This window comes from Brachycentrus maculatus, unplaced genomic scaffold (genome assembly GCF_059751285.1).
Source record: "Brachycentrus maculatus isolate JH-2025_06_01 unplaced genomic scaffold, ASM5975128v1 h1tg000421l, whole genome shotgun sequence".
Lineage (NCBI taxonomy): Eukaryota > Metazoa > Arthropoda > Insecta > Trichoptera > Brachycentridae > Brachycentrus > Brachycentrus maculatus.
This window is the reverse complement of record NW_028281169.1, coordinates 481,876-495,265: the sequence shown is the minus strand read 5'-3', so window position 1 is coordinate 495,265 and position 13,390 is coordinate 481,876. Positions and strand designations below refer to the sequence as shown.

Sequence of the window (13,390 nt, the reverse complement as noted above, 5' to 3'; positions counted from 1 at the left end):
TTATTTTATACCAATGTTTGTATCACGGACTTTCGGTTTTAACGGACACCCCCAATTACTCCGTTTTTTTTTAGTTTTTTTTATTTTAAATTCTTTTGCATTGTACAAATATGAGATAAATTTAAATACAAAAAAGATCCCACAAAGGCATGGCCTGTGTGTGGGTATACGATATAATTTAGGTCATAGTAAAGGGCACTGGCAAGAATACAATAGGTATTATAAGTAGAACTAGAATAATAGTGTTAATATAAAATATAAAAAATACTTGACCATCAGAAAACAACAAAAAATAAAGTTTATTTAAATAAAATTAAAAACATAAAAAGTAGAAAGTTAGCAAGCATGTTCTACATGAGTGATACGTCTACAAGAAAAGGGAGCTTCTGTCTCTTCAATAAACAATCTAAGCAAAATTTTAAATCTATACAAACTGAGGTAATTAAAATACAATATATACAGTAAGACAATATACAGTTAAACCCCGTTATATCGGGGTTTTACTGTATATTGTCTTTTGTTTGAAAATGATAAAAGTATGGCTTTGCACAGTTACGTTATGAATAATGAATGATTTTTTTGGGTACCCATAATGGAAATGTTGAAACCAGAGTATAATGATAATGAGAAGGGAGGTGGGCGGTGTTGGCACCCTCCTGCAGGGGTGTATAGTGTGTAGTGTATAGCGTACAGTACGGCCGGTTGCGGTTCACACGGCTCGCTCGATACAGAGTCGGTACCCGACTATACTTCTTGCGCTACTGTCGTAAAAGGAAACAAATAAAAATAGAGTAGAACGCCGATTATTTGGACGTCCGATAATCCAAATAGTTTTTCAGATTAAAAAAAATATATATGGTGCCCTATACAACTAAAAGAGTCTCTTCTTAATAAAAGCTTTCTTCATTCCAACATAGATGGCTGTTGTAAACTCATATGTACTTTATCACGAGACTGATCAATATATCTAGGAGTTCCAAAAATTTGAGATTGTCAATCATGGGTAGAATTGGTGATTGTTGCACTTAACCAGCCTATGGCAGGTCATAAGCTCTGTAATTACCGTTATTTTAATATTCCTCTTCATCTATGTTGAGATGTTACAAATGTAAAAATAAATAAACAAAATAATCACATATAATAATTTGATTTTTTGTTACAAATGTAAAAATAAATAAACAAAATAATTACATATAATAATTTGAACACATTCAAAATTTTGTAACATATTCTACATAATTTCATTAATTTACTAAGTTAAAAAGGCTCTGTAATCTAAAGGTAGAAACAAGATATATATGGGCATGTCATTCGGCCACATCACGATTGCATGACTCCTGATAAACTAATGAACAATTTATTAAAGAACTCTTGAAAAATGTGCTTCAATTGGTAATAACTTAATTTTTACGTAATTTTTCTAATCGGGTTTTATTTTTTAGCTTATAAGAAGGGTTGTCAACAAAATCTTTAAATGATAATTCTAACAATAAGACTATTCTATAAAATAATCAGTTAAGACTAACACACACACCGCTCACTCCTTTCAACAACGTCATAAATCAAAAATCGTCAATTTTCAGTTATGCGTGTTTTCGGAATGCCCAAAAAATGTACTATATCCCAGCAAAAGCGGCATATTTTACACTTAATAATTTTTTACTTACAGGGCAGAAAGTGTTGTTTTTGCATTTTGAAAAAAAGGTATCGTTTTTTTTTTTAAATATACTAAGTATTTATCAAATGGAGAAAAAAATTCAGATTTTAACTAAAAAGATCCGTTGCACAGTAAAAAGTTCAATAAGTGGCTTGATATTTATTTTTATTATATTTTTAAATTTTAAAAACGACCTGAAAAATCAAGTTTTTTTTATTTATGACGTTGTTGAAAGGAGTGAGCGATATGTACGAGTATATATAATATATCGCACGGAGTGTATAATTTTTTGCCATTATACCTTTTGGAAAATTATTGAATCGATGCCTTGGTTCCTTTTAATAAACCTTCCTTGAGCTTAAAGTGTAGGCAAACATAACAACCTTTAGCTGTACGGTGTTGTATGGTATTTATTATATTATTAGAACACTCGCTTACTTTAGTACACCGCTGACCGTTCAGGTGGTCGTACACCTGACTCCGTACACTTTGCATATAATTGTATACATTTATACACTAATGTAATACACGCTTAGAACAACAGTGGGTGTCATTACCTTATTGGGTTCATACCTCGTGATTCATGACTATAAATACCAAATAGATTCATACTGGAATCGAGTATGATTTAATAAAAATAGTGCAACATAAAATATAAAAAAGGTTGTGCAAAAAATTCGTGAATCAATGCCGTATATTTATTTACATTTATGATTCGCGACTAATTTATGGTACTAGCGAATTATGCACATTTGAAATAATAGATAGAGCATAAAATTAGAATAAATCTAAATATTAGTGACGTCATGAGGACCAAAACCTTTATTCCGTCAGTGTCCAGCTGGAGGGGGCAGTCTCCCGGCGGGGGCGCGCACAGGAGGGCTCTGGCAGTCAAGATGAACAACTTCTTCGAGGAGGATGCGTCCCGCAAGCCCGACCCGTCCGTGGGCACCTGGCCGCTCAAGGCCGAGAGGCGGCGCCGCCCCCGCCGGGCGCGCCCTCTCACGGCCACGCTGGAGCGCCCGCGCCTCCTGGACGTCGCGCTGCAAGGGAAGATAGACATGTCGCTCATGAGGAAGGAGCTGCTCTCCATCTACACCCTCATGAAGGTCCCGCTGGCCGTCAAACAAACCAAAATGATAGAAATATCGGACGACGAAAACACCGCACCCGCCCAGATACAACACAAATCGAAGAAACCTCAAAAAAACAACGAGATCCCCAGAATAGTCGTAGATTCGGGAACGCTTTCTTCGAAACAGACTCCTCGTATCCCGGTTTTAAGGAGGGAAAAATCTCCCCTCAAGGCAGTGGCGGCCGCGGGGCGCTCCAGGGGGCGCAGGCGGGTGGACGAGGCGTTCAGCGGGCCGGCGGCGCGGCCGCTGGCGCCCCCGTGCGACTCGTGCGGCCGCGCGTCGCGCCCCGAGCGGCTGCACGCGCACCCGCCGCCGCCCAGCCCCGCCGCGCCCCCCGGCCCGGGGAGCGGCAGGCCCCCCCGGCCCCGGGAGCCCGAGCTCGTGGCGGGAGTGCCGCTGCTCTGCTCGTTCTGCGGAAGGAGATTCGGAAGCGCGTCTATACTAATCCACGAAGCGAAATGTCGCGATCGGGAGGTGAGTTTTGTAACTTATTACATATGTATAATATTTTTAAACCTGACTTTCAGACCAATGTTTTGTATCATACATACATTAGTGACTGTATCCACCCTGCTGTGATTCTAATGGGCTCATTTACGATATGTGATGCCCAGTTGAAGGCTATGTTGAAAACTTTCACGGCTTCAGAAGGTTCAGGCTTTCAGCGCGTGTCGGATTATGGAGCATTACGATTAGCGAGTTGGCACTGTACTCACAACCCGTAATAAGGTTGAATGGGAAACGCGATGAGTGAGCATTTTCTGCAAATGCATTTGCAATGTTCCGTGTCTGTCTGCTGTGCTGGTCGGGGTTTTGGAGGCGTCTATGTACCGGCCAACGTCAGGTCGGAATCGGATCTAGCTGACTAACTAAACTGACTACCAATCCTTTTCACTGCCTTCACCGGGGCAGTTCTAGAAAACTTTGTGGTGGTTTTACAAAATTGTATTTATTTAGATTGGCAGTGACAGGGATATTGAAAGCTCTAAAATGTAAATTGACAGTAAAATCTGTCAGAATGCCTATCTAGGCATCTAGGCATTCCTAGTCTGCATCTGATCTACGAATGCGGTCCCACCGCATTGGTGGGACAGCTCTCAATGTACTGATAAGCCGTAAATGCGTTTGAAAGAATTTCGTTGCCCATGTTAAAAATCAATGGTAAACGTGATTCAAGAATGCAAGCATAAGTCGTAGGGAAATATTTTTTTCATATATCCTTTTTTTAATTCCATTATTTGTTTCACAGAGAAGGGATGCATCTCCTACTAAAGTGGCTCGGCACAACGGAACCCACTCCGAGCTTCACCACCCTCGGCTCTCCTCATCCCCTTTGCGAAGGAACCCTTCACCCAAAAAACAGGAGCAAGTAAGCTTAAACTTAGTTCTTATTTTCATCATACTATGGTTTGCTGGATTTATGTTTTTTACACGTAAATTAAAAGGGCAGAAAAACGTCAATACGAGCATCTGTCACCACTTGACCAGATGATTTCTAATAGAGTATAATAAATATGACATTCATAACGACAAAGATTCACGGTTATTACATTATCATGGCAGGGACCTTAATTATGTATTACAAAAAAAAGAGAGTCTCAGAGAAAAGAGAAAAAAGTTTTTAAAAAAACTCTCATTTCATCTTATTCACCAATTACGTATATTCATTTTTAATTTAAATTTCACTTGTTAAATACCACTATTTCTTAAAATCTATTTGGTCACAATAGCGAAATAGTGAAATTTACCGAGTGAAATTTCATATATTAAAAAATTGTGACACGTGTTTTGATGCATTCCGCATCATTTTCAAAAATCTCAATATGATGCGGAATACACGTCACAATAGATTTTAAGAAATTTATATTAAAAATAGATAGATATTGCCACAAAGTGACTGCCGACTCAATTAATGAAATTAAGTTAATTCAATTTAACTGATTCACACGCGGGCATCTTTCTCTTTCATAATCCACATGCATGAAACCCACATAACATTTTCGAATTTGGTATATTTTCCGGAAAAAATAACGAACGTGTGTGGTACAAAATTTTTGTACAGATTTCGTGAATTTAAAATTTCGAACGCGGAAAACGGCAGTGTGCTGGCTACCTAAAAACACATGATCTATTATATTTGACCAATTCGTCCAGAGTCAACAGTTTGACCTCAAGGGACTCGTACACATTACAAGTATATGAGTTATACAAATTAGTACGAGTACGGGTAATGCAACCCCGAGTGCCTGATATTCTCCATTTACTACCTAATATTCTCCCCTTATTTCATTTCCCATATAGCAGTAATCTCCTTATCTCCATTCCATCAAATAACCTATTTATATTCCACTTCTGTATCCAAGAATCTGAGCGCAAGACCGATCACTTGCATTTTTTTAATAGCGATCAAGTTAATACTGCGTCAATTCAACGCGGACGTTATGTTAATTACGAAAGGTCGGTTGAAATGGTTTGGACATGTGAATCAAATGATGAAGAAAGGATAGTTAAACAAATTTATGAGGCGAATGTGGTTGACAAAAGAAGCAGATGAAAACCGAGGAAAACTTGGCATGATCAAGAATTTCAAATACTTGAAATTGGTCAGGTCAGGAGTATCAGATCGATCGTGTATGTAAGAGATGTATGAATGTGGAAGACGCGAAGATTGCGTGCATTCTATTCTCTCTGCCTACCCCTGCGGGAAAGAGGCATGATAGTTAGTAAGTTAGTTTTACGTTCTATTTAAGTATACAAACAAATGTATACTATTTACCACATAATGTGACTTTGAACTTCAGATTTCAAGTGCTCGTATTTTTTTAAGATTGTGATTTATTTACGTGCGGCGTATATTGTTCCAGCGCTAAGAAAATGTCAAATGTCTGCACGCGTATTTCGAACTAATGGGCGAAAGAAAAAATAAATTAAACCTACACGAATGTAGCTTCCGCGCGTAGAGCGCAGGGCGTAGGGCGTAGAGTGCTGTAGAGGTGTAAAGGGTGGAAAACTTCGTAATCACACTGAAATATCGATAGACCATTTTGACACGCAGTTTCAAATCATGCACGCCCTTGTAATTCGACTAGTGACGCGCAAGAAATTTGACGCGTAAATTTATGGTTTCATAATTACTCTTTTATTTCGGACTGCTAGCAACAAACACTGGTGCAATAGTTCATATACTATATTTACTTCTTCTAAATCTTATCGGCACCCAATGATGTATAAAGCACTACATCGTATCGATGCATTCCCATCCCAATCGTTAATTACAAGAAGGAACGGTGTAATATCGATAAAACTATTTTGACACGCAGATTCAAATCATGCACGCCCTTGTGATTCGACTAGTGACGCGCAAGAAATTTGACGTATAAATTGATGGTTTTACAATTACTCTTTTAATTCGTACTGCTAGCAATAAATACCATACTGCTTCAATAGTTCACAACTATTAACTTCATCTTAACTTTATCGGCACCCTATGATGCATAAGGCACTACATCGTTTAGATGGAATATCATCTCAATCGTTAATTGCAAAAAAAGGAACAGCGATCAGTCCCGCGCTTCAGGTACCGGTCCAAGGTAATATTAAAAAAGAGTAAGAGTGAAAATCAGAGTTAACGTCCTTGATTAGTGTCGCGGACTCGGAGATTTTGGGTTCAAACCCACTCTATCACAATTTAATATCTATTTTTTTAGTAATGAGCTGCTTAGAGTCACGAAAATAATATAAAATTGAAATATTTGTACCTATAATAAAAACACAAGTAATTCCGTATTGATTTTTATCACTGATTTTTTTTAAAATATTTTTTTAAAGAAATAACCCGCAAAGCCTCTATTAGAGGCTTGTCTGCAGTTAGGATAGTAAGGATAGGGAAGGTAAATTTGAAAAATAAATCTCAAACACCCAGACCAATTGAAAATAAATCTCACTTGAATTTATTTTGCACTTGACGAGAATCGAACCCGCGACGCCGCAATCGAGAGTCTATCCAACTACGCAACAGCGCCTGTCATCATCTTGATAATATCGATGATATCAGAATTTTAGACTCTTTTTAGCTATGTTAAAAATTAATCGTTGGCCATTTTTTTTCAGAATAGACCCCATATAACAGTTACATCATGACCCCCACTAATCTATTTTTAATATCATTATTTTATAAGTAAGTTAAAAAATCGATTCTAAAGTATTCAATGTCACGGCTCATGGCTCAATAAACTGCTATGTATTAATATTTTTATTGTATACACATGAATCATCGATTCGAATAATGGTATTAACTATTGGAGTGTCGTCAACAGGCCACCTTTGGTTGCATCGAATCGATAATCAAACATAACCATAGCTCCTGCATTCATTTCGTTTCGGTTGAAGACATCGGCATCAAGCATTACTGTGGAAAATATTGATTCACAATTTCTATGACAGCATATTCGTTTTATAATAATAATTGCCATGATATAATCACGACATTTTGAGTTTGTCCAAATACTTGTTCAAGTATGGACAAATCTGGTTTTTCTCAGATTGCAGGAGTTATTTTCATATTATTTTTTTACAAAAAATAAAATTAAAAAAATTTGGACACACTCAAAATTGTAAATAAATTATCTGGTCAAATAATAAGCTTAAATAATAAAAATGAAAATGGTATTTCCTGGCGTTTCTCATGTATGTAATTATAATCCAGGATTAGGACCTCACATACTAATAAAAGAGTTTCTGCTCAATAAAAAGCTTCTTTTCATCTCACCAATAGATGTCTCTAGTGAAGTTCTAGTGATTCAAGAATAATGATTCAAAATTGGTTCATACATATAGAACTTCCAAGAATTTGAGTAGTGTGGTTGTCAATAATAGCTAGAATTGGTGGTAAAGTGATCACTTAAACCAGTCTATGACGGTCGTCAGCCCCGTAAATGCCCAGACTTCCATATTCTTCTTCATCTTTGATGAGATGTCAAAAAATAATATTATCACGAATCAAAATTTGTCTATTGGGTATTGCTGTCATGACGTTGTATAATAGATGTTCGAACGGTGATATAAGGAAAGAATGCAAGGCTGAGATTAGCATTATCGATAAAATTAAGAAAGGTGTATTGAGATGGTTTGGGCATGTGAATCGAAAGAGTGAAGAAAAGATGTCAAACAATTTTACAAAGCGAATGTGGTTGGTAATAAACGCAGAGGAAGACCTAGAAAAACTTGATCTAGGCATGATCAAGTATTTCAAATACTTGAAACTTTTCAGGTCAGGAATCGGAATAATCGGCGTGTATTTTTGAGAAAACGTATGAAATTGGAAGAAGCGAAGATTTTGTGCAAAGACAGATTGGTGTGGCGGTCTATTTTCTGCCTACCCCGGCGGGGAAGTGGCGTAATAGTTAGTTAGTTAGTTGGTATTACTGTCATATAAGACCCTCAGTATTTTATTGTATGCTATTAGGTGCCCGCCTATATAATGTAGTGTAAGCAAAAGTGTGAGCAAATGTGCTAACACCTTTGCCTATCATACTTAAGGTCCTAGTTCGACAGGCGCTGTGGCGTAGTGGGTAGACGCTGGACTGCGAAACTGGCGTTGCGGGTTCGATTCCTGCCAATCGCAAAATAAATTCAATAAATGTATATTTTCAATTGGTCTGGGTGTTTGTGATGTATTTTTCACATCTACCTTCCCTATCCTTACTATCCTACCTGCAGACAAGCATCTGAAATAGACGCTTTGCGGGTTATTTCTTTTTAAAAAATCTCAGGGAGGCCAAAATTGAAATGATTTTTAATATTTTTTTGATAATAATTTGTAATAATACAAATTATTAAAACATATTACATACATAAGTCATATATATAATATTCCCAATGAGTAATTTCTATTTCTCATTTTGGGACATGGGATTTAGGTTAACAAGACTGGAACACAAATAATAAAGTAACAAAAAAGATTTTTTTTAAGTAACCAAAACTAATGCATAAACAATAAACAGGTACAATATATAGGCATAAGAAGCATATTTAAAAGAAATAAATGAGAAAAACATAAGGTAAGAAGCATATTTAAAATAAACAAATGAGAAAATATAAAAAATGAAAAAATATAACAAATGAGAAAATATAAAAAACATAAGGTAAAAACAAAATAAGAAAATATGACTTAACACTATATGTATATCTTTCCGTAAAGTACTTTTTCAGATCATTTATTTTGGATCCCCGAATGGGTTCTACCACCTCGCCTTAATGTATTTAACGACCAAGATAACACTTCCTTCGATACGATTGGGTGCAAATAAAAGCTGGAAGAAAAAAAAACTGATTGAATTATTTTATATGTAATTTTAAACGAGAGAGGTCCAATAATTATATAATCGATTTGAGTTTAGTTTTTATCAGTATTTGCGCCTAAAATGAAAGCGGTCAATTTGCATGTCACACTTTAAGTGCGTGTAATTATTGTCTCCCAAGTGACACGAATTCACCCCTGACGTCATACCCAAAATAAATTCAATCACATTTATCTAGGCGTGACGTCATCGTGTCGTTTCTATGGCATTTTCATGTACTTTTTACCATAAACATTGACATTTTGATCAATTACTTAAACTTACTATAAATTCTTGATTATATAATGTCGGTAATGTAATGTTATTTCAATAGCCACGTATACATACGCTTTATTAAATTAATCGACCGACAAAAAACGATATATGTAAGTATGTGTACACATTTGTACTTTCGTATAACGAATCTCCATTTATTCGCACCCAATGGTGCATGGGCACTTCTTCCTTTATTTTATTTTATTATATTTCACAATACAACCTAATTCTTCTTCCAATCCTTATCCACACCCCAATGGTGCACAGGGCACTGCATCATATAAACGCGGTGTTATCTTGATCGTTAACATAAGAAGGGAAGGAAGTTGATCAGCCCTCCAGCTTCAGGTACCAGTCCAGGGATTCCATTGAATAAATATTAGAGTGAAAAAAACACTTACATTTATTTGACCCCTCCCTGGGAATCGAACCCGGGACTTTCAGATCGGTAGCCGAGCGTGCTGACCATTACACTAAGGAGGACATATGTATAATTACCAGTACAAAAAGATTATATCATATGAATACAAAAAAATACCCCACAAAGGCATGGCCTATGCGGCTGTCCAAACTTAAAACACAGTAAGGGACATTTTTTTTGTGGTACGTTTTTTTTTTGCATTTTTGGACTAAGTAGAATCTACTTAGTCCAAAAATGCACAAAAAACGTACTACAAAAAAATGTCCCTTACTGTGTTTTGAGTTTGGACAGCCGTATGTGTGGGTATACATTTTACTTTTAACAAAATGTTTTCCTTATCTGAATTACACGAAGTTAAGATGAAGAGTTCTGCGCTGCAGTGGAGAATCGAACCCGGGACCTCCACTGACCACTACACTGAGGAGGCAGATTTTTAATTTGATATATCTAATTTAATTTAATTTTTAAATAACCTTCGAAGATTATATGTCGCTCACTCCTTTCAAGAACGTCATAAATCAAAAATCGTCAATTTTGAGTTGTGCATGTTTTCGTAATGCCCAGTAAATGTACTATATCCCAGCAAAAGCGGCATATTTTTAACTTAATATTTACCCGCTACAGGGCAGAAAGTGTTGTTTTTGCATTTTGAAGAAGAGGTATTGTTTAATTATTTTTTGAAATATACTACTTATTTTTCAAATGGAGAAAGAACCTTCAGGTTTCACCTAAAAAGATGTGTTGCACAGTAAAAAGTTCAATAAGTGGCTTGATATTTATTTTTAATACATTGTATTATATTTTTAAACTTTAAAAACGTTCTACTGAAAAATCAAGTTTTTTGATTTATGACGTTCTTGAAAGGAGTGAGCGATGTGTCTTCGTGACAAATTTGATTGAATTAATTAAAACGTATCGTATATTACGAGGTACGAACTTACTCGTCGCTACTTATGAATAACTTGACATCCTGTTGATCGAGCTAATTACATATTACACGGTGGATGTTTTAATTAGGTTAATGGGTCACTTCGGTATATTGGTGCTTGATATTGTCCTGCCAATGTAAGAAAACCTTTCGTGATTCTTAATTGTTATACTCAAAAACGAAATTGTGAAGAAATTAGTTTTTTCCCAAGGACATGCGGGAGTGAAAAGCAATAAAATGTCCGAGAAAATCGGAACGGGAGTGAATGAGTGAAGAAAGAATAGCATAACAAGTTTACGAGGCTAATGTGGTTAGTAATATAAGCAGAGGAAGACCGAGAAAAGCTTTTCACGATCAAGAATTTTAAATACTTGAAAGAAGTTATTTTTTGACATCTCAACACAGATGAAGAAACATATGGAAGTCTGGGCATTTACGAAGCTTACGACCGTCATGGGCTGGTTTAAGTGATCACTTTACACATGTGTAACATTCATCAATTCTATCCATGATTGACAACCACGCTACTCAAATTCGTGGAACTTCTATATATATATATGGTTCAATTTCGAAACATAGTGCTTGAATCACTAGAATTTCACTAGAGACATCTATCGGTGAGATGAAAGAAAGCTTTTTCTTGAGCAGAAACTCTTTCATTTATATGTGTGGTCTGAATCCTGGATTATAATCACATGCATGAGAAACACTAGAAAATATCCTTTTCATTTTATTATTTGAGCTTACAATTTGGCCAATTAATTTATTCAAAACATTTTGAGTGTGTCCAAATACTTGTACACAAATCTAGATTATCTCCAGTTATACGGGTTAATTATTGGAGATAATCCAGATTTGTGAACAAGTATTTGGACACACTCAAAATGTAGTGAAAGTAGTTAGGTCAGGAGTCGGAATTATCAGCGGGAGTGGAGTTCTAGTATTTCTGTTTTGAATATTGAAAGCATTAACTTTGTGGATCATATTGATATATTATTTCGAGAAATAAAAATACTTTGTGTTCTGATCCACTCACATTTTTATTAACCAACTAGTTTCGGCAACAACCTGTTGCCCTCTTCAGGGTTTAATTTATGACTGGTCATAAATTAAACCCTGAAGAAAGCAACAGGTTGTTGCCGAAACTAGTTGGTTAATAAAAATGTGAGTGCGTCAAAACACAAACTATTTCTAGTATTTCTGCCTACCCCCACGGGAAGCGGCGTGATGGTTAGTTAGTTAGTATATATGTAATATGTATGTAGTTGTATATACTCTAACAACGTCAGGTTCCAATTTTTGTGTGTAAAATACACATTTCATATTTACAGGTTCTGTATAACAAATCGTTACTTTATTTTCGTCGATAAATTTTGATCATTATCTCAATTTTAATATTCCTTAATGTGGAATCGATAATAATAACCGGACGTTATCGGCCGAGCTTCCTATTTTGAGCGAACAACTTACAAAGAAGACATTTTTGGTTCGCCAACGCAGGGTTGGCATGAAGGGAAGGTAGTTAACCCTCCGCTTCGGGTACCAGTCCAGGGAAATATTGAATAAATATTAGAGTGAAGAAAAATCACTTATATTTATTTGACCCCACCTTTGGAATCGAACCCGGGACCTCCAGAACGGTAGCCGAGCGTGCATTACACTACGGAGGCGGACAATGTAAATCAATATACGTAGATGAAAATTCTCTATAAACTTTTTCATCTATGTTGATGCATTAATAGTATCTTGATGTAACATACATTGCTCCCAAGTGTCGTGAAATGCTTTGTGAACAAAAATGTCGGCACAAAAATAAACTAGTTAAAACATTCACAATTAATCGTTGAATATAATTATATCATTTATTTATTTATTTAAACTTCATGTACAGAAAATAAATAAGTACATTGCGGGCTAATTGCTAAAAAGCAATATCTTCCAACCTTCCAAAAACGGACTAGTGATGTTGATCAAAACGTAAATTATATTGTATTAAAGTTCTATTCACAGATTTTGTTAATGTTGTTTCACATTTTCAATAAATTTCGCAACTTAGTTTTTATTTTTAATTGCTTTGCAAGAACAGATCTGTCAGGAAACCTAGATGCTTCTGTATCAGATCTGGGCATGCAGTGGGACAGCTTTCAAGTTCTATTCATAGTATTAAAAAATACTTTCCCGCTTTTGAAATTCGTTAACTTTTCACAGAAAAATAGAGGACCTTTATTTGAGAGTGGTAGATTTTTGACATGGGCCTAGTTTGACCTTTTCTGACATTTTCTTGATCGCCAAACTTCGCTATACATGTTCGGACATAGTCCACGTAATTTAAAATTATCGCGCCGCAGGATCTCCAGAAATCTACTTCAACTGGTGAATTGGTTGACCTTCTACCGTATAAAGCGAACATTGATTTCTTGATACCCTGTATTTTTTACAAGAAGAATTTTACTATACCGAGCGAAGGGTAATTCAGAATTACAACCGCTGTAAATTTATTAGAGGTGGAATTTTTAAATGTACAACATAAAATACAAAAAATAATAATAAAAAAACGGGTTGGGCTTCGTTTCTTTGGCAACGCGACAATTCTTGGTAGCAAACAAGGGTTGCTATCCTTCTACATAGTTAATG

General features: G+C 35.9%; 1 protein-coding gene across 1 annotated transcript in view; it reads left to right on the top strand.

Moving 5' to 3' along the window:
- LOC148302693 (uncharacterized) overlaps window positions 1-13,390 on the top strand; it is a 38,652-nt gene that overhangs the window by 13,617 nt on the left and 11,645 nt on the right. The window contains exons 2-3 of the mRNA XM_088271204.1: window positions 2,492-3,267; window positions 4,043-4,162. Of these exons, the coding sequence (XP_088127330.1) occupies window positions 2,554-3,267; window positions 4,043-4,162 (834 nt within the window). The 5' untranslated portion in view covers window positions 2,492-2,553. The remainder of the gene's footprint in view (window positions 1-2,491; window positions 3,268-4,042; window positions 4,163-13,390) is intronic.